This window comes from Abramis brama (assembly GCF_963993115.1).
Source record: "Abramis brama genome assembly, chromosome: 3".
Lineage (NCBI taxonomy): Eukaryota > Metazoa > Chordata > Actinopteri > Cypriniformes > Leuciscidae > Abramis > Abramis brama.
In genome coordinates this window covers 10,877,479-10,897,774 of record NC_139965.1, presented here as the reverse complement: position 1 = coordinate 10,897,774, position 20,296 = coordinate 10,877,479, and the positions used below count along the sequence as shown (strand labels likewise).

General features: G+C 39.2%; 1 protein-coding gene across 1 annotated transcript in view; it reads left to right on the top strand.

Moving 5' to 3' along the window:
• Nucleotides 1-20,296, top strand: part of LOC311080143 (obscurin-like) — a 395,902-nt gene that overhangs the window by 184,664 nt on the left and 190,942 nt on the right. The window contains exons 14-15 of the mRNA XM_084109914.1: nucleotides 8,134-8,418; nucleotides 14,208-14,489. Coding sequence (XP_083966040.1) covers nucleotides 8,134-8,418; nucleotides 14,208-14,489 — 567 coding nt within the window. The remainder of the gene's footprint in view (nucleotides 1-8,133; nucleotides 8,419-14,207; nucleotides 14,490-20,296) is intronic.

Below are 20,296 nucleotides of genomic sequence, written 5' to 3'. Positions count from 1 at the left end.
TAGAAACTTTGGGCTCTATGAAAGAATATGAGGTTGGGCCTCTACCGCACCCATTCCATTAATAACATCGATCTCCGGGGCCCCAGAAGTGCGTGGGCCCTTAGAGTCGTCCTAGTTTACTCCCCCTTAGCGGCGCCCCTGCCTGTATGTAAGCAGCACAGTGCAGTGCTAATATTCAATCTGTGTTTTTACAATGTTTAAAGTGGCTGGCAATAATAAATATTTTTTATTAGAAATAAAACTGCCTCATTTTTTAGCTGTAATAGTTAGGCCTACTCTACTGTATTTTCATATTGGTCATTATGGTGGTACTTGGTGAGCCACATATTTTCTGAGGTGGTACTTGGTGTAAAAGAGTTTGAGAACCACTGTTCAAGTGCATCACACACACACACACACACACACACACACACACACACACACACATGCGCGTTCAAGCTTCGTGTTTAACATATTTTATGCACTTTTGTAACGAATCACTCAAAAGTAATTTATAGACCTTATTCAGAGCGGCGCCATGACAGGCAGGAATGAAAGCGAGGCTGTGAGGGATAAATTTACCGTTTTCAATGACATCCGCTGCTAAAAGCTGTTATTAAAGCTCATCATAGATCACTTATAATTTTCCACAGCTCATATTGTGTGGGTTTTTTGTCTACTGAAATTTCTTGGAAAGATATTATTTCAGTGTTTCGTCAGCAGAACAATCCAAAAACACATTAAATAACAGTAACACCCACTGAAGATGTCTGTCCACAGCCTCACTTTCATTCCCGTTAAAAATCAAATAAGCTGCTGTGATTAAAGGTTTATTTACTGTTTATTTTTATCTGTTGTCAGACTAACATCTATCTTTTTGTTGCAATTAATCTGATTATTATACATTTCAACTTGTTCTAGATGCCCCCCCCCCCCCCCCCCCCTTTGTTTTTTGTTTTTTTTACATCTGAGCTCCTGCCCCTGAGAAACTCAAGTTTAAATCATTTAAATATTTTTCCTTATGTTGGATATTTTTTATGCTTAAAATTCAATTATTTTATTGTTATATGCTGAAGGTTTATGAATTAGATTTGTATATATATTTTTTGACAATAAAATAAAAACCAATGACTTTACATTAATTTTGTCAAATGTTAACATTTTGTTTTGGGATTTTGTAATGTTTTTTAACACAATGTTTGTGGCCAAGGACAGCACATATGTTAATGTTACATGTTTACACATCTTTCTGATGACCTTTCTGACACATTTACTGTGTTTAAATTCATTAACACTATAAAGGAGTTAAAATGAACAAAGCTCACGCATTAAGAATTTAACACGGGTTGAGTCATTTTTAACACATCCTTTCTAAGAGTGTGTAAATAACATTAATAGGAATATTAATTTCATGGTATCATAACACAACTTGACTAGTCTTATTGAAAATGTATTTAACTTGTGTACAGTAAATATTGTAAATGTTGGACAAGCTGCAATTTGATCATGATTAATTCAAGGAGCATATCATACATGTGGACTAAATATATAAATGTTTTATTTAGTTTTAACAATACATTTATTTATTTATAATGTAATCATCAACAAAACCAAACTAAATATTTTATTAATATTTTTCTTAAAGTTTTGAGTTCATGATCTTGATACTGCAATACTTTTTTTTAATTTTATCACCTGCAGGGACGGAGAATCAAGATCAGTTTAAGACTCTCACATGTGAGATACAGAGAGAAGACATTCAGTGGACATACAGCTGGTTTAAAGATGGTTCAGTCATCACAGACAGCACTGAGAGAGTCTACAACATCATATCTGTGTCTGATGGTGGTCAATACACCTGTGAAGCAACGAGATCAGACTTCAGTGCTGGTGTTACACTGACTGTATCAGGTGAGTGTTCATATTCAACTGTGTTGCTCATTTAAAATCCATATTTGTGTTTCAGCACTTTTCTCATATTCTTCTGTATCAGCCACATCTGTTCTTAAGACAACTGAAGCAGTTCACTTTAGTCATTATTCTCTCAGATGCAGAACTGCTCACTGAATAAAGCTCAGTATCTGTTTTCTGCTCATTTCTTTAAAGCCCCATTCTGCTTTTTCAATATTACCTGTCATGCAGTGATGTTGCTGTTTATGAATGTAAAAGGTCTGCAAACGTTTAAAGATCAAAGTGCAGATAAATAAAGTTATTGTCTCCTAAAGGAATAGATTCTGAACTGCAGAAACGAGTCGTCAGTGTTTCCAGTCTCACTTCCGTAACTTATCTATGCAACAAAGTAACTAATTTGCATAATACCAGACTATGATCTTCATTATCTGCCCGTGAACAAAGTCTGATTTGACACTCAAACACTTTAGGTCAGAGGTCAGGAACCTTTTTGACTAAAGAGACATTTTTATTCTACTTTGCTAGAACCGCATCATAGCTCATTACCATAAAGCTGACCTGACTTCAGCTCTCCTCGACGCCCTCACCGTCCAAGACGCGCCACCAGCTCTAAAAGACCCTAATCTGAATAAAATACACAAAACTTTTAAAGACAATTTCAATAAACATTTTATAGAAAAACACTATTGTTTTACAGATATATCCTTGATTATTGTGATCAAACATTCTCTGTAATATGTAATGGTCTTGCAGTTAACCGTTAGCTAGCAATAGCATAGCACATGAGCTAATGTATTTATCACTGCAACAGTTACTGCCTATAAAGCAATGCCACATATCATCAGTGTGTGTTGGTCTTCTCCTGACTGAAGCACAGACTCTCTTCAGCACAACAGTGACCCACAAAACTCACACAACAGAAACACTTTAATCCCAACAGAACTTTAAACACTAACAGATCTCTCAAGATCTCAGCGTCTTCACTTATTACAATCCAGTTTGACTATTTCTTTCAAACAAAAGTTCTTGTTGAATTTACAAAAGTTTAGTTGTTGATGTTTTATTGAAAATAATAGATGTTACAATTATGGTGATCAGTGTTTGCTTTAGTTGGGCTCTTTACTTTAAAAAAAAAAAAAATCTGGCTGCTTTAACTTTGAGTTTCTAAAGCACATTTGTTATGGCAAAAATTGCAAGAGAAAATCTGAACAGATGATAGACATGCAGTGGTCTGAATCACTGATCTTGTCCTATAATATTGTTTTATTATGAAAGTTATGAATTTCACATTGCTTATATAGCTCTAGAATATAACTGCTTAATTTCCCGCAGTGCTTTGATATTTTGAAATATTTTATTACACTGAAACAGTCGAAGCAAATCCAAATCCTGTCTCCACAGTGACCCCTAGTGGTCAGAACAGTGTAAATGCAACAAAAACCCAGACCAAACATGCATAACTTTTTTATTTACAATTGTATTATTATTATTATTATTATTTATTTTATTTACATATATCTCATGTAATCGCTCAATCAGTGTTTCAGTGAAGGAAAGACATAAGTAAAACAGCTTGTAGACAATATGCCACGTAGACATTTACCTCAGGCCAGTCCATCAGTGTCCACAGCTTGTTAGTCAGCAGATAAATGACCTTTCACTAAATATATGCACTATATTATACATTCATTTTATTTTACTTAACCTGTTAGTGATGTCTTCATTATTTAATGTAGGCTACGCTTAAAATATCTGTCATGAAAATGACAGCCACTGTAAATGATTATTTCAACAATGAATTGGAGTAATTAGATTTATAAGTTAATGCAAAAAAACTGCCTCATGTGCAGTTTATATGTTTGAATACAATGTGTTATTTGAGTGTTGATTTTTATATATATATATATATATATATATATATACAGTGCTATGCATAAGTTTAGACACCCATGCTAAAGTTGACTAAAAAGAGGAATAAAAAATCGTTTGGAAATTGAACTTAATGCCTTAATTAAAAGAATTAGGAAAAATCCAACCTTTAAGGACACCCATTTTCTTTGTGAATGAATAATGTATCGTAAATAAATAAATGTTCTTCCTTAAAATACAAGGTGCATAAGTGTGTACACCCCTATGTTAAATTCCCATAGAGGCAGGCAGATTTTTATTTTTAAAGGCCAGTTACTTCATGGATCCAGGATACTATGGTAAAGTCCTGATAAAGTTCCCTTGGCCTTTGGAATTAAAATAGCCCCACATCATCACATAGCCTTCACCATACCTAGAGATTGGCATGGGTTTATTTCAGTTAGCCTAATAGCTGGTTTGATTTGCATTGAGAGATGATCTTATGGAAAGTACCCCATGCCAGTCTCTAGGTATGGTGAAGGCTATGTGATGATGTGGGGCTATTTTAATTCCAAAGGCCAAGGGAACTTTATCAGGACTTTACCATAGTATCCTGGATCCATGAAGTAACTGGCCTTTAAAAATAAAAATCTGCCTGCCTCTATGGGAATTTAACATAGGGGTGTCCAAACTTATGCACCTTGTATTTTAAGGAAAAATGTATTTATTTACGATATATTATTCATTCACAAAGAAAATTGGTGTATTTAAAGGTTGGATTTTTCCTAATTTTTTTTAAATGAGGCATTAAGATCAATTTCCAAAAGATGATTTTTTTATTCCTCTTTTTAGTCAACTTTAGCATGGGTGTCTAAACTTATGCATAGCACTGTATATATAAGGGCTCCCGATTGTTTACAGCATTAGCAGAGATAAATATTTTTTTATCCTGAAGATACTTTTAATTATAACTGAATTCATTTAAAGACAGAGACACAATTTGTTTAGTAAACCACTGTTTAATAAAAAAATAAAAATAATAATAATTATGTTTAGTTGTCTCCCCCCTTAAACGAACCGTGATGTCAAAACCGAGGTAAGTACCGAACCGCCAGTTTTACCATCACACCCCTAATGATGTTATATCATCACCAGTTAATATTGATGTATTTTAGGTCGTAGAATAAAATGTGAAAATGTCTTGACCTTATTTCAGCCATTTAACAAAAAAACATAAAAAAAAAACGTTGACTTCAGGATGATAAAAGTTGTGCTAAAATGCAGCTCGCTTCAGTGTTTTGGCTATAAGTGATGTCATACCTGCACCTCTCTAGTGTCAGCTGACCCTTTGCACCATCTGGTGGTAATTTTACAATTTATTATCACCATTGTTTTTGTAATTTTACATACATCTCTATGTTATTTAAGACAACAGAAAAATACTGTATAAGTAATAAAAAATGAGAATGAATGTAATTTGTCATTAATGGTATAACGGGCTCCAGTAAGAGCTGTGTGTGTAAGCCTCTCTCTCCTGATCTGAAGAGGTGCGCTAGCGACTGACAGTCGAGGCCGCGGTGTTTAGCGCCCTTGTTAGCGCGCCGCCTCCCTCGGCGGAGACTAAAAGTTACAATTGTTGTTGAAGTTACAAATGCTAGAAACCACATATAATAAAGACACGTTTTGAAAATATGCGACCCGCAGCAAAAGTGTAAAAGTTGCTCAATTCCAATGAAGAAAACGTGGATTTGGCAACTCTTCATGCAGCGGCGGCTCTGTGTGCTAGAAGAGACTATATCCTTGCACTGGGTGGGAATTCCTTCACTTCGAATATTTAAAATCTTCATATTTGTCATTTACATTTCTGCACATTTCAACAAAGAATGTATGATTATATGATTTTATGATACAATATTAGGAGAATAAATTCGTTACGAAACATCAAACGCAGCAGAACTGCTTCGACGAGCAGAACTTTTGATTCTTTTCTATTTTTTTCCACAAAATAGTTCTTTCAGATTCATGAGAAAACATTAAGAAACGTACAATTTGCCCCTGATTCAAGTCAACTGCTTGGTTCATGCAGAGTAACTGGAGTGTTAAAGGGATAGGTCACCCAAACATTTTAATTAACCCATGATTTACTCCATCTTACTCTAATACTCATCTCTTTACTTAAGCCATCCTAGGTGTATATGACATTCTTCCTTCAGACGAATACAATCAGAGTTATATTAAAAATGTCCTGGCTCTTAAGCTTTATAATGGCAGTGAATGGACACACAATCCATTTTTTGAAGTCCATACAAGTGCATCATATCCATCATTAAAGAGCTCCACAGACTCTGACGGGTTAATAAAGGCCTTCTGAAGTGAAGCGATGCGTTCGTGTAAGAAAAATGTCCATATTTAATACTTTGTCGACTAAAATAACTAGTTTCCGGCAGACGGCCGTACGCAAGTCGACTTGCGCCAGAGGAGTAACACTTGACGATGTATGACGTACTGTAGATGTAGGAGTAGCGTAAGCTTTGAGTTCAAGTTCAATTGTTACTCTTTTGGCTTAAATCGATGCGTACGGCCGTCTGCCGGAAGCTAGTTCATTTTGTCGATAAAGTTTTAAATAATTTGTGACTTTACATGCATGTAAACCTGTTGTAGGAGACTCCAAAACTAAATTAGGAACCGTAAAAATAGCATAATGGGGTATTTTAGTGTGAAACGGGACACATGCAATGATTCAAAGGTTTTCCTTCATGTTTTTCATGTACAGATGTTAGTACAGTAGACTACAGGTTTTTACCAATCATTTTGTTTGTTTGTTTTTTGTCAAAAACACAAACTAGGTCTTTAATATCATGATGTTTTTCACATAAGGACATTTTGAGCTCATAACACACATCATAACACACATTTTCAATGTTTACTTCTGTTTCTCAGTGAAACCTGTAGTGAAGGTGAAGCCAGATCAGTGTGTGTTCAGAGGAGAGAGAGTCACTCTCACATGTGACATACAGGGAGGAGGAGACATTCAGTGGAGATACAAATGGTTTAGAGAAGGTTCAATCAATCCAGACATCACTGAGGGAGACACCAAAATCATACCTTTGTCTGATGGTGATAAATACAGATGTGAAGCAACGAGATCAGACATCAATGCTGGTGTTACACTGACTGTATCAGGTGAGTGTTCATATTCACATCTGTTTAATGATCATTTAAAATCAGTATTTGTTGTTCAACACTTTTCTTATATTCTTCTGAATCAGCCAAGAGGACTGAAGTAATTCACCTTTAGTCATTATTCTGTCAGATGCACAACGACATAAAGTGTATCTTTATAAGACAGATAATGTGTTATCAGTGATTTTGAGAGTGAAAACTGCATTTCATAACTGAAGTGACTTTATAGAGTTTATAACTCTCAGGACTCACATCAATATTTTAAAGTCACAATGAAACTGAAGTAGTGAAATAAATTTATGGCAGGGCCTTGTTTCTATGCTTGTGTTTCTATGCCATGATTCCCCTCTCATTTACTGCGTCATCAATCTACGCCTTTGTTAATGTTTTGAAGAGGTTAGCGACCCCTAGTGGCGAAAAAATACAGATTGTAGCTTTAAGCATAGCTAACATTAATATAAAACTTCAAAAAGCAAAAAAGCATCAAAAATTCTTCACACCTTCACAAAATCCACATATTTAACACCCTAAAAATAACATAACATTATTTATAATAAGTTTATTTGATTCACAGCTTAAATAGTGTTTTGACCTCGACAACCCAACTGCATTTTACTGCAAACTTGCGACTAATGTTAGTTAACTTACTAAAGAAGGCGCAATCGCTTGTTTGCTAAGAGTCGGGTTGGGACTCCAACATTAACTCACTGACAACATTGTATTCAGAATATAAAATATTTTTTGATCTCGTTGATCTCGGATGATCTCGTTTTCATGGAGACAGACACGGTGTGCAGGGGGGTGGGGGCTGTGTGTGTGTGTGTGTATGTGAGAGAGACGTGTGAGTGACAGAGAGACGGAGGGAGAGCAGGGAAAGGAAATGCAGCTGAATGAATACACTGCGTATTTTAAATAGCGTGATTTAAAGAGAAGCAATATGTGGCGGCCGGTGTTGATTCTGTGGCGCACCGCCACAAATTAGTCTATGTGTGGGAAACACTGGATTATTCAGGTTTATTCTGACTCTGATGAACGCAGGGGCTTTAATGCACTTTGTCACTGTTGCTGAAATAAAACTTCATTCAGATCTTCAACGTCCTCATAATTTTTTTCTTAAAACAGTTTTGTAAAACATTTACAAAATGTAATTATTTTACATTCCCCTGAAAGAGATGTTTGAGTCAGTTTGTATGTTTTTGTGTTTGTTCTCAGATTTACCCACATCTACAGTGACTGTGACACCAGACAGTCCTGTATTCACTGGAGAAACAGTCAAACTGAAGTGTGTGATAAACTCTGATCACAGTGACTGGAGATATGAGTGGGATAAAGACAGTGTAAAGTTACAGACGTCTGAGCGTTACACTGTAAACGGAGACACTCTCAGTATTGTAAAAGCTATTAAGTCGGATAAGGGTCAGTACAGGTGTAAAGGACAGAGAGATGGAAGATCGGTTTCATCAAAAGAAAGCTCTGCTGTTTCTCTCTCTGTGAAGGGTGAGTTGAACTTTATTGTCCTCATAAACTTATTCTATGATCACATATATAATCAAGAGACTGTTCAGATTGAACTACTGTCTTACTTAATACAGCTTTGTGTCAGGTTCTGCCCTGGCAGCCTTGTCTTTGTTTGAGCACATGGCTCTGTCTTTGTTTGTGTTTGCCATGTGCTCATCTTGTCCCGCCTCCTTGTTTCCTGTTACCACGCCCCCTCGTTTAGTCCTCATCCAGTAATTTTTACTAATTGTGCTCACCTGATCCTCATGTGCTCTGGTCCCTTTATATTGTGCCTCTTTCCCTCATGTCTTTGCTGGTTTGATTTATGTGCTGTCTGCATTCATTGTGTGCATGCATTGTCAATAAGTGCTAGATTTAGTTTAGTGTCAGTTCTAGCTTTGTGTTTGTTTTGTTTTTATCCAGGTTTTTTTCTTTTTTTTCCTGATTTTAAGTCTAGTAGTGATGGGCAAATGAAGCCTAATGAAGCACTGGGGCTTTCCCCTGATTGTTTCAGGAAAAGTTTCAAAGCATCAAGAGTGTCAAAAACAGCGCCATCTTGTGGCAGGTCAAGTTTATAGCAGCCATAAACCCGAGTGCGCAGCGCCGTTGTTTTATCTATTAATTACAAATAAAAGCCTGACAACGCTAAATTTTCAGTTTTCTGAATAGAATTCACATATTAAAGTGTGGCAATAAATTAAATGTACACAACTGGTGTGCACATCCCAAACACTCAGATTGGGCTCAGGTGCAGGACAACAAAGTAACATAAACGAAAAGAAGCAGCGTGAAGTTTGCACACTGAAAAAAGCTGCTCCAAATGAATTTATTAATAGCACAACGTTTCGACCATCAGGTCTTCATCAGGCACAATACCAGTGTAGAGTAAAGTCAACTTTAGATAGAAACAGGTAATCACCTTAATCGGGCCCACACACAAAAACGTGACAAATAATACAAGTCATGTGACAAAATAATAATAATAAATACAAATAAAATAATAGCAATATCAAAAATATAATAAGATCTATATTACTGGGAAAAAAGGATATAGGCTATATATACAAACAGCTTAACTAATAATCAACAACAGATGAAGAAATGGCTCAATCACTATAAAAAAGGCTTAATATCAAAATCCTCATTCAACCCTGATGGTGACAAAGTATTTCAAGTATACATCCAAAACATTCCCTCTGTAATAATTCTTCTCATAATGTCCTCCTCTAGAGGTGTTTTTTTCTTTTCTTTTTTTTTTTACCTTCTCTATACTGATATATTGTAAAACACTGACATTATGACCTACTTGTCTAAACTGAGACGCTATAGGATTACTTCCTCTTGCTGGCTCCATTATGGCAGATTAAGATTTTCTTTCTTTGAGTGCGACATTTGAATTCAGTGAAGCAGATTATTCTGAGATTCTGCTGAAAATTATACTTCGAGCGTGATAGATGTCGAATCACTTATTGATAAACTCCAGCATCATCTTCAATGGGAAATCAAGCAATATTATCATGCAGTTACCTTGAGCGATTATCTCCACCAGAAAATTATACCAAGAGGTCTGCAAAAAGCTCCTGCATTTGCTGGAACTCAAAAAAGATCTTGAACGTCAACGAGCTGAGCTGTCTGAAGAGATCAGAGCGATTAAACGTACAAAGTTTGCAAGGGACAATGGTGACTATCAACATGGAAAGGTACATTTTTGGAAGGATGGAAAACCGGAGTCTAATTCGTTCCATCGCAGTCGTGCTGCTACTGCGGAAACAACCCAGTGATGGCAGAACTTGGGCCTCTTCAACCTCATGTGATTCTGACTCCGATCCTGTTGGACGACGGTAATGGAAATGGTTCCATTTTGTTAGGCCGTACCCAGCCCAACATTCAGGGAATGGATTGAAGGAAAAACCGATCAAGAAGAGATGCAGAAGGGGCAAGCGGAAAAGGCTTTGCTCTACCTCCACGGATGACAAGGATCAACCAGGGGGTTAATGGACTCAGATAAGTCACTCTCAAAAGCTTGCATCACTGCTATGAGCAAGGGACTTTCCTTTATTCCTACTACTGAAACTAATGATTGTGTCATCTTATGCAAGAGATTCTGTGGATTTTGTTGAATCATTATATGGTCTTGACTTTTTTTTTTGATGATGTGCTTCTTGCTGCTTTTGATATTCAGAATTTATATACCAACATCCCTCATACTGAAGGTTTATTTGCTTTAGAACAAATTCTAACACAAAGATCTGTGGATGTAAAACTTAGTACAGTATGTTTATTGGATTTAGCAAATATTGTCTTGACTAACATTCTTTCTTTCGTTTTCAGGATGAGTTTTGTTTACAAGTGAAAGGAACTGCAATGGGTAGTAAAATGGCACCTAATTATGCTTGTTTGTATATGGGAGTTGTAAATTCTTTAGTCAAATTCAAATTCTTAAAAAGTCAGATTTTGCTTTACAAACGGTATATTGATGACATTTTTATGATTACTAAAACACCTGCAGAGCTTTTGACATTTTTGAATTATCTTAACTCAAGGACTGAGCATGTGAAATTTACTATGGAATGTGATCCAGTAAGCATCAGTTTTCTTGATGTTAGAGAATACATATGTGACGGGAAACTCCATACCGATCTGTATCGAAAACCAACGGATCGTAATACTATAAGAGGCGATAGTTTCCATCCTAGACCTTTAATTAAGAGTTTGCCTATTAGTCAATTTAAGCGTGTACGGAGAGTTTGTAGCACAGATGAATCCTACTCTCAACAATCCACTGATTTAACTCAAATATTTTTGAATCGTGGCTACCGTAATGAATGGATTGATAATGCAGTTATCGACAGTGATTACAAACTAAGCATAATAATAAAACACAACTTTTTAATGCTCCCATTTGTACTAAGTACTCTGGATTAGGTGCGGAGCTCTGTAGAGTCTTGAATAAATATTGGCATATTATTTCAAGTGGTCCTAAATTATCAGGTGTTTTTAAAAATGATCCAAAATGTTTTTTTAAACGTCAAAACAATCTTCGTGACTTGCTTGTAAAATCTGAATTTCCTTCACGTGTAAAACAAGGTATTCCAAGTCTTCCTCCAGGCGTGTCCAATGTGCCTTTACACATAAGTGCAGTTCCTTTAGTCATCCTCGCTCTGGCCGTAATATTCAGATGCGTGATACCATTACCTGTGCTTCTACTCATGTGATTTATCTCATTCGTTGCTCTTCTGGTCTTGCATATGTTGGTAAAACGTACGGACCATTACGTACTCGCATTAGCGAACATCGCAGTAATATAAGGTCCGGATATATGCGTATACTATAGTGTCTCATTTTAGACAAGGTCATAACGTCTGTGTTTTACAATATATCGGTATAGAGAAGGTTAAAAAAAAACCTCAAGAGGAGGAGATTATGAGAAGAAATTATTACAGAGGGAATGTTTTTGGATTTTATATCTTAAAGGCATACTATGCAGTTTATGTTTTTGTCAAACGTACTTGTATTTAACGTTACTGTCGTAAATACGTTTCTCGTTTTCTTTTCCTTGACTCTTCCAACCGCGCTTTCTTCGTTTTCTTTGTCGACTCTGCCATGATTCACGTCTGAAATGCGTGCTAGTGTCTTCCATAGAGGCTGCTTCATATGTTGTTGATGTATGTGACGTCGTGCCGTAAAGCAAGTCGTGATTCTCGCGAGATTTGTCGGCCGCCACCTCTGAAACCTGCACCCCCTCCCCCACCCACCCCGCTTTGCTATCAGGATGATTCGCCCTACTACGAGTTTGTTTACCATCGAAATGACTTCGAATCTGTTATATTAAGGTACAAATCTTGCATAGTGTGCCTTTAAATACTTTGTCACCATCAGGGTTGAATGAGTATTTTGATATTAAGCATTTTTTATAGTGATTGAGCCATTTCTTCATCTGTTGTTGATTATTAGTTAAGCTGTTTGTATATGTCCTTTTTTCTTTTCTTTTTCATTAATATAGATCTTGTTACATTGTTTATATTGCTATTATTTTATTCTATTTTTATTTATTTGTTATATTTTTTGTTTGTCACATGACTTGTATTATTTGTCACGTTTTTGTGTGTGGGCCCAATTAAGGTGATTACCTGTTTCTATCTAAAGTTGACTTTACTCTACACTGGTATTGTGCCTGATGAAGACCTGATGGTCGAAACGTTGTGCTATTAATAAATTCATTTGGAGCAGCTTTTGTCAGTGCAAACTTCACACTGAGTTTTTAATTTATTTTTTTCAGAATAAATTAAATGTAACAATTAATCCTAATTATAAAAATACCAACAGAGTTGCCTGATGCAAGTAAATGGTGGTCTAATTATTTTATGGTTTCTATGCTGTTCATATGTCAGAATATTTGATCATGTAATATAGGCTATAGACATATTTATAAAAAAAGAAATGAGTAAATGGACTTAAACTTCCAAAAACCTATAGAGTAGAGGTCTGGGTTCAAACATTCCGACACGCAAAGTGAAGCGTTCATGAGACTGGAAAGAAAGTGAGGCTTCGTTTTTCGTTGATCATGTGTTTATCTGAAAGCAATACACGCTCCGGCACGGAGATTCATGAGAAACTGCGCTGCAAACTCGATACGTGCTTTGAAGCTTCAGTGTCACATGTAACATTACTAAAGTCTAGTCAAGTTCAGGTCTTTATCTTGATCTAGTTCTTCCAAGTTTTATTTTTGGTTTCCCACTTGTTTTTTATGTATTTTTTTATTAAAGGGATAGTTCACTTTGAAATTCAATTTTGGTATGTTTTAGCTTACCTCAATGGCATCCAAGATGTAGGTGTCTTTTTTTCCGCAGTAGTTTCAATTTTGATATTTTTAGGTCAAACCGTTCTTGTCTGTCAGTCATTTCATGCAGGTCTGTGGTCACTGTCGTAAAGAGCATGCACAGAGTCCAAATTAAAACAATTCCCCATCATCCAAATTAAACAATTCCCCATCGTAAGTACACATTGATGGCCTAAGACACGAAACGAGCGGTTTGTGTGAGAAAACGAACAGTATTTATATCGTTTTTACCTCTTATACACAGCCAACAATTTTTTTTATTTCTTTTCTCTCTAGTTCTCTGCAAGGTTGCTGTCTTGTTTTATTTCTTTTTGCAAGTTTCAGTTAATTATCTTTTGTTTATTTTGCTAGATCTTGTTATTGCAGAATTTAGTTTCTTTATTTTTCTCTCATTATCAGTTTTATTTTGCTTTTATCACTTGTTGTCTTGGCCTGTTCAGTCTTGTCTGGTGTTGGTTCCTGCCCTGCATCCTGGCGTTGACTCTCCTGGTCTGGCAGAGTCTGGTGCTACATCTAGTCTCATCACCAACTGTCATTCCTCTGATTCCCTGAGCCGCTGCCTTGTCTCCATCTTTGGCTGTCACGTCTTTGCTGTCTCATCTTCAACCTACCTGTTCTCCAGTTGTGTGCCCTGCCCTATTGTTTGGACTGTATTCCTACCTCACCTATCTTGTGCAGTTACTTGTTGTCAATAAATAACATCCCTTGCATATTCTGCATCTGGGTCCTCCTCAGAATTCCTGTCAGCTTTGTATATGTATTCTATCTACTATCACCAATGTGCATCAGAACACATTATACAACAATATATTATTTAACATTATCACATGTCGCATTGCATGTTTAATTAAAAAATATTAGGCTATAATATATAAAACTTTATAACTGAGATTATAATTGAGATAAAAGAGATGTTTGAGTCATTTTGTGTTTCTGTCTTTCTTCTCAGGTTTACCCACATCTACAGTGACTGTGACACCAGCCAGTCCTGTATTCACTGGAGAAACAGTCAATCTGAAGTGTGTGATAAACTCTGATTACAGTAACTGGAGATATGAGTGGTATAAAGGCAGTGTAATATTACAGACGTATGGGCGTTACACTGTAAACACAGACACTCTCACTATCAGAGGAGCTACTGAGTCTGATCAGGGTCAGTACTGGTGTAAAGGACAGAGAGATGGAAGACCAAACTCATCAACATCAAGCTCTCTTTCTCTCTCTGTGAAGGGTGAGTTGAACATCATTGTCCTCATAAACTCTCTCCACTAAGATACAGTATATATAATTGAGACACTGTTCAGACTGAACTTCTTTATTATTAATACAGTAAACAGGGCCTATAATGAACACTCACCATGAGCTAAATATGAGTAAAAAACACGAGTGTATGAAACGCCGCCAGTCGCTGTTTGGCCAGTTACAATTTCTAACAAATGCAGTGTGGAGACAACATGAACGTGAACAAACGTGAATGACGCTCTGTACAGTTGACGGGTCAGTGCTTCATCATCACAAAAGTTTCAGCCTCTCCAGTGTAAATGTTCAAGGAAGTGGAACACGCGAAAGGGAATTGGTAACTCGTGTGTGTGTGTGTTTAACATCTGAAGCGCGGCCCTGAAAGACACTTCTCTCAGACAGTGTGTGAAGTTGAGCTCTCTTTCATGCCTACCTGCGCTTCAGTGGACAAATTCACTCGAAATTACGTCAAAAAATATAGTCCTCCTACATAATTAGATTTAAATTATTATAATATGGATTTAAAATGGATGTAGGAAACTGTAGCTTTTGTGAAGATGACCCCGAAGATTTGGATCACCTTTTTTGTTTGTGTAAAGTTGTACAAAGGTTTTGGCAGGACCTTCAACAATTGTTCATCTCCAAAGGAATTCAGATGATGAATCTAACAATTAATGATATAAAATTTGGTATTTTTCGCAATGATCACAATGATTTTGGTATTAACAAAGTCATTTTGTTAAGTAAACATTTCATACATAAATGTCGATTTTTCAAGATAAATCCTAACATTACGCAGTGGAGGAATGAGTTGAAACTTTTTTATAACTCTTTATTATTGATTAATAACAAGAATGCAGTGAAACTGGGTTCTTTTATAAACAATCTTATTGAATAATTGCCCTTTTGATTAATTTTCTTTTGAATATGTAAATGCCATTTTTGCCATTTATAATATGCTCCCTGTTCTTTTATGTATTTGTTTTCTAAGACGTGCACAGGTTGTAGTAAGACTTTTACATTGTACCTGATTTGTTTGTATTTGCTTTGTTAATAAATAAATAAATAAAAAAATAAAAAAATAAAAAAAACTTGTACCAGCCCAGAATTAAGATTTTCGGCACAGAAATTCTCAGTTTTTCGTCCAAAATATATTTTTTAAACTTCGGCCATGTTTAGCATGAGAATACATCTCTTTAACACTGTAAACAACTCTGAATACATGAAACACCATTGTACCCCCCCTTTAAATAACTTAAGATTACAGATTTATAGTTATAAGTTTACCGTCCACCCAAATCTAACACTAACTTTTTAACTGAACTTTCTGCTTTTTTAACTTTATTATGTTCTGCTTTTCCAAATGTGATTATGGTTGGTGATTTTAATATCCACGTGGACAGAGCTACTGCTACTGATACAAAAGACTTTCTATCATGTTTGGACAGTTTTGGACTGAAACAGTTCATTGATTTTCCAACTAATTTAAAGGGTCACACACTCGATCTTATTTGCTGTAAATTAGTGCCAAATTAACTGTATCAAAAACTGTTCAAAGCCGTACTATCACATTCCGCAATATTAAGAACATTGATTTGTCTGTGTTTTCTAATGAAGTTGATAACTTGTTGAATACTGATGGACTACTTAGCCTGGACGAGCTGACTTCCTGCTATAATGATCAGCTGCAGAATATCTTGGATGTTGTTGCACCTGTTAGAACTCGGACTGTCTCATTTGCTCATACTGCTCCATGGTATACCTCTGAGTTGCGTCTGTTAAAGGCTAAGGGGCGTCAACTAGAGCGTTTATATACGAGATCTGGTTTAACTGTGCACAAGGAAATGTATGATTACCACATCAGAGACTACAAAGAAGCCCTTTCTACTGCTAAAACTAGTTATTATGCCAATATGTTAAACTCTGGTGGTGGGAATACAAAAATGCTGTTCTCAGCAATGAACCGTATTTTGCGACCACCAGATGTTTTCTCGTTGCATTCGCATTCTAACACTACATGTGATATTTTTATGAATTATTTCAACGAAAAAATTGAAACTATTCATAAGAATTTAACACCCAACACCGGGGCATGTGGTTCTTTCTCCTCTCTTTATGATGCTTCCAATCTAACTGCTTTTTCTAGTTCTCTTACGAGAGTTCTCTCGTACTGCGTTTTTACTAAAACGCTACGGGAAAAGTCTCTTTTCACGAAACACTGAAGCAAAAAATTATCCTTTAATTTTCATATATGTAAAACGCGTTGCAGCAGCAGTCAGCTATGGCGAGACGGCTTGCTCGCTCATTGGCTGCTCTGCGGCAACTGCATAAGCCTATCGAGCGAGGCCTGGGGTGACGTCAGGCCAATGAGGGCGCTTTGCGCCCTCCTCGCCACTTCCCGCCGAGACGGGCGTGGCTTACCTCTATAAAAGGAGCTCGAGAAGGCTGATTCACTTGATTTTAATCTCTTCAGCGAAGCGCACGCATCGCTGGATCACGAGGAAGCACGCGTCGTCTGATGCAAGCACTTCAGCGGGACGAGCCCTTGAAGCCGCTGGCCAACGCCGCCTTCTACCGCCGTACCTGCTGCGCTTTCCGACGCCATATCCTTTACATTCTTGTTCTTGTGTATGTGTGTGTGTGTGTGTTCGCTTTGCAACACGCACCCCTAAAAGAGCTGCGTCTTTTTCAAGATGCTTTCTCATGCAGCGCTCGCGCTCGCTGACGGCGAAACGCCTTCACTCCGAGCCAATTGCCTACGGTGACTCTGAGGACTCGCCGGGCATCCTTTCCGAGGCTGCCCTTCCTGGAAGCGGATGGCGGGATTAGTTTTTCTTTACGTTACAAGAAAAGCTACCCTGCCTCTGCACGCGTCATTCACCGGCGAAGGAGAAAAGAGTGTTCTTAGTCCCACCGTTGGTCGGTCTGACCTCTTTTCTCTCACATTTCTCAGTTCCCTGTTCGGCAACTGGAAATATTATTGCAGCAAGTGAGTCTGTTACACACTTGCCTGCCAGCAAAAGCCGAAGAATACATGTTGACGCCGCTTTCAAAAGCCTGTATCCCCCTGTGGCTCAGTGGTGGAATTATACGTTTTCCACACGGGGGACCGGGGTTCGTATCCCGGTCTAGCGGCATATATATTTATGCCGCCAATGCTTTGCTCTGTCAGTCCCCTGAAGGCGACTGCAGAGATGCATTTTGCAGCCAGCGAGCGCGTAGTACCCGCTTGCCTGCAACCGAACACCGTTTCTACGGTTCCCGTGCGTCACTGGCGAAAGGAGAATGGAGTGTTTTCAGCCCCGCTGAAACTGGGCGATATCCACTCTTCTCACATTCTGGCATTTTGCAGGCGTCTGAAAATGCAAATCACTCTGTCTGTTCCCCGAGAGGCAACTGCAGACGTGTTTTTTGCTGCCCACGAGCACGTGGTACATGCCTGCAAGCAAACGCCAGTGTGGATAATACTCGCGCTGACTATATCTTTGTATCTTCACTGTGGTCCAGTGGTAGATTCTTAGACTTGCGCGCGGGGGATCCGAGGTTCGAACCCCAGGCCTGCCGGCAGAAAATATTTATGCCGCCGAATGCAAATCACTCTGTTTGTTCCCCGAGAGGCAACTGCAGACGTGTTTTTTGCTGCCCACGAGCACGTGGTATATGCCTGCAAGCAAACGCCAGTGTGGATAATACTCGCGCTGACTATATCTTTGTATCTTCACTGTGGTCCAGTGGTAGATTCTTAGACTTGCGCGCGGGGGATCCGAGGTTCGAACCCCAGGCCTGCCGGCAGAAAATATTTATGCCGCCGAATGCAAATCACTCTGTTTGTTCCCCGAGAGGCAACTGCAGACGTGTTTTTTGCTGCCCACGAGCACGTGGTATATGCCTGCAAGCAAACGCCAGTGTGGATAATACTCGCGCTGACTTTGTCTATGTATCTTCACTGTGGTCCAGTGGTAGATTCTTAGACTTTCGCGCGGGGGATCCGAGGTTCGAATCCCAGGCCTGCCGACAGAAAATATTATGCCGCCGAATGCAATCACTCTGTTTGTTTCCCGAGAGGCAACTGCAGACGTGTTTTTTGCAGCCCACGAGCACGTGGTACATGGCCGGACTTCTACCGAAGCCCACACTTACTCACGGTATTTTCTGGTGTCCCGGCCACGGCTGATGGTGCTATAAGTGTAGCGTCGATGCCCACTCCTCAGTGCCCATCTCTACACACAAGCACAGCCCTACACTTAGGGCTCGCGCACATAAAATCGACTCTGGTCGATTGCGCTTCCAACATAGTGAAAGTGCCCGCACAAACACTATGTCTCACAGACCACAGGCTCTCTGTAAAAACGAGACCTGTGCGCGCTCGCTCTGCTCAGTCAGACAGCGCGCCCAAAGCAGTGAATGTGCCCGCTTCCCGCCCACATTTACTCGCAGACATGAGTCCCGCGGGACCCGCTCAGCCCTCCCTCACTCAGTCAAGCGCTGTAGTAAGGTCGAGGACGAGCGCTCTGCCCGCTGTAATAAGCGCGCCCCCCGCCTCGAATGCCACAGGCATAACGCCTACGTTATTGCGCCCCGAAGCGCCTCTGTCGCACGGCGAACAGAGCGCGCTTCGCATCCAGCCCTTAGCCAACCATGCAGAAGCATGGGCAGCGCTTCCAGGGGTTTCGGACTGGGTGCTAGGCATTATAAAGAGAGGCTTCTCGCTACAGTTTTGTCGACGCCCTCCCCGCTTCACAGCGCGCGTCCAACTACGGTGGTTTCAGAAGTAGCACACCTACTTCGCGCCGAAATATCAAAACTGATAAGCAAAGGGGCGATAGAGCGTGTGCCCCAAGCTCAAAGCGAAGGGGGGCTATACAACAGATACTTTCTAGTCCCCAAAAAGGACGATGGTATCAGACCCATACTGGATCTAAGACGGCTGAACAAAGCATTAGTGAAACGCAGTTTCAAAATGCTCACGACCAGGAAAATCCTCGCGCATGTTTGCCGAGGAGACTGGTTTATGTCAATAGATCTGAAGGACGCGTATTTTCAAATACAGATAGCGTCACATCACAGGCGATACTTGAGATTCGCCTTCGAGGGTCAGACATACCAGTATACAGTCCTGCCGTTCGGTTTGTCCCTGGCACCTCGTACATTTACGAAATGCATGGACGCAGCGCTCGCTCCTCTCAGACTCAGAGGCATGCGAGTGCTGAACTATTTGGATGACTGGTTGATCCTAGCCCAATCACGATCTCAGCTCGTGGAGCACAGAACCATTTTACTCGATCACCTCGAGAATCTTGGTATCACGGTCAATTGGGCGAAGAGTTCACTGAACCCCAGTCAAACGATTTCGTTTCTGGGTATCGTTCTGGACTCGCAGTCTATGACAGCGCGGCTGTTGCCACAGCGCGTGCTGCACATTCAGCGCGCGGCGAAGTCTTTCCGCCGCGGCGCTTTCACCCCGCTCAGGAAGTTTCAAAGGATGCTGGGTCTTATGGCCTCAGCATCGTCAGTTCTCCGGCTGGGCTTGCTCCGCATGCGCCCGCTGCAGTTCTGGTTGAAAGCGCGGGTGTCCGGTCGATTATGCCTCAAGGTCGATCAGAACTGTGTTACAGCCCTGGTGCCTTGGATGGCGGACGACTGGTACTGATCAGGTGTAAGCCTGGGGACTTCCTCGGGAGTGAGGATGGTGTCGACAGACGCATCCACCTCGAGATGGGGAGCGCTGCTCGAGGGCAGACCGTTCTTCGGCCTGTGGTCGGAACGAGAAAAGCTCCAACACAAAAACTTAGAAATGCT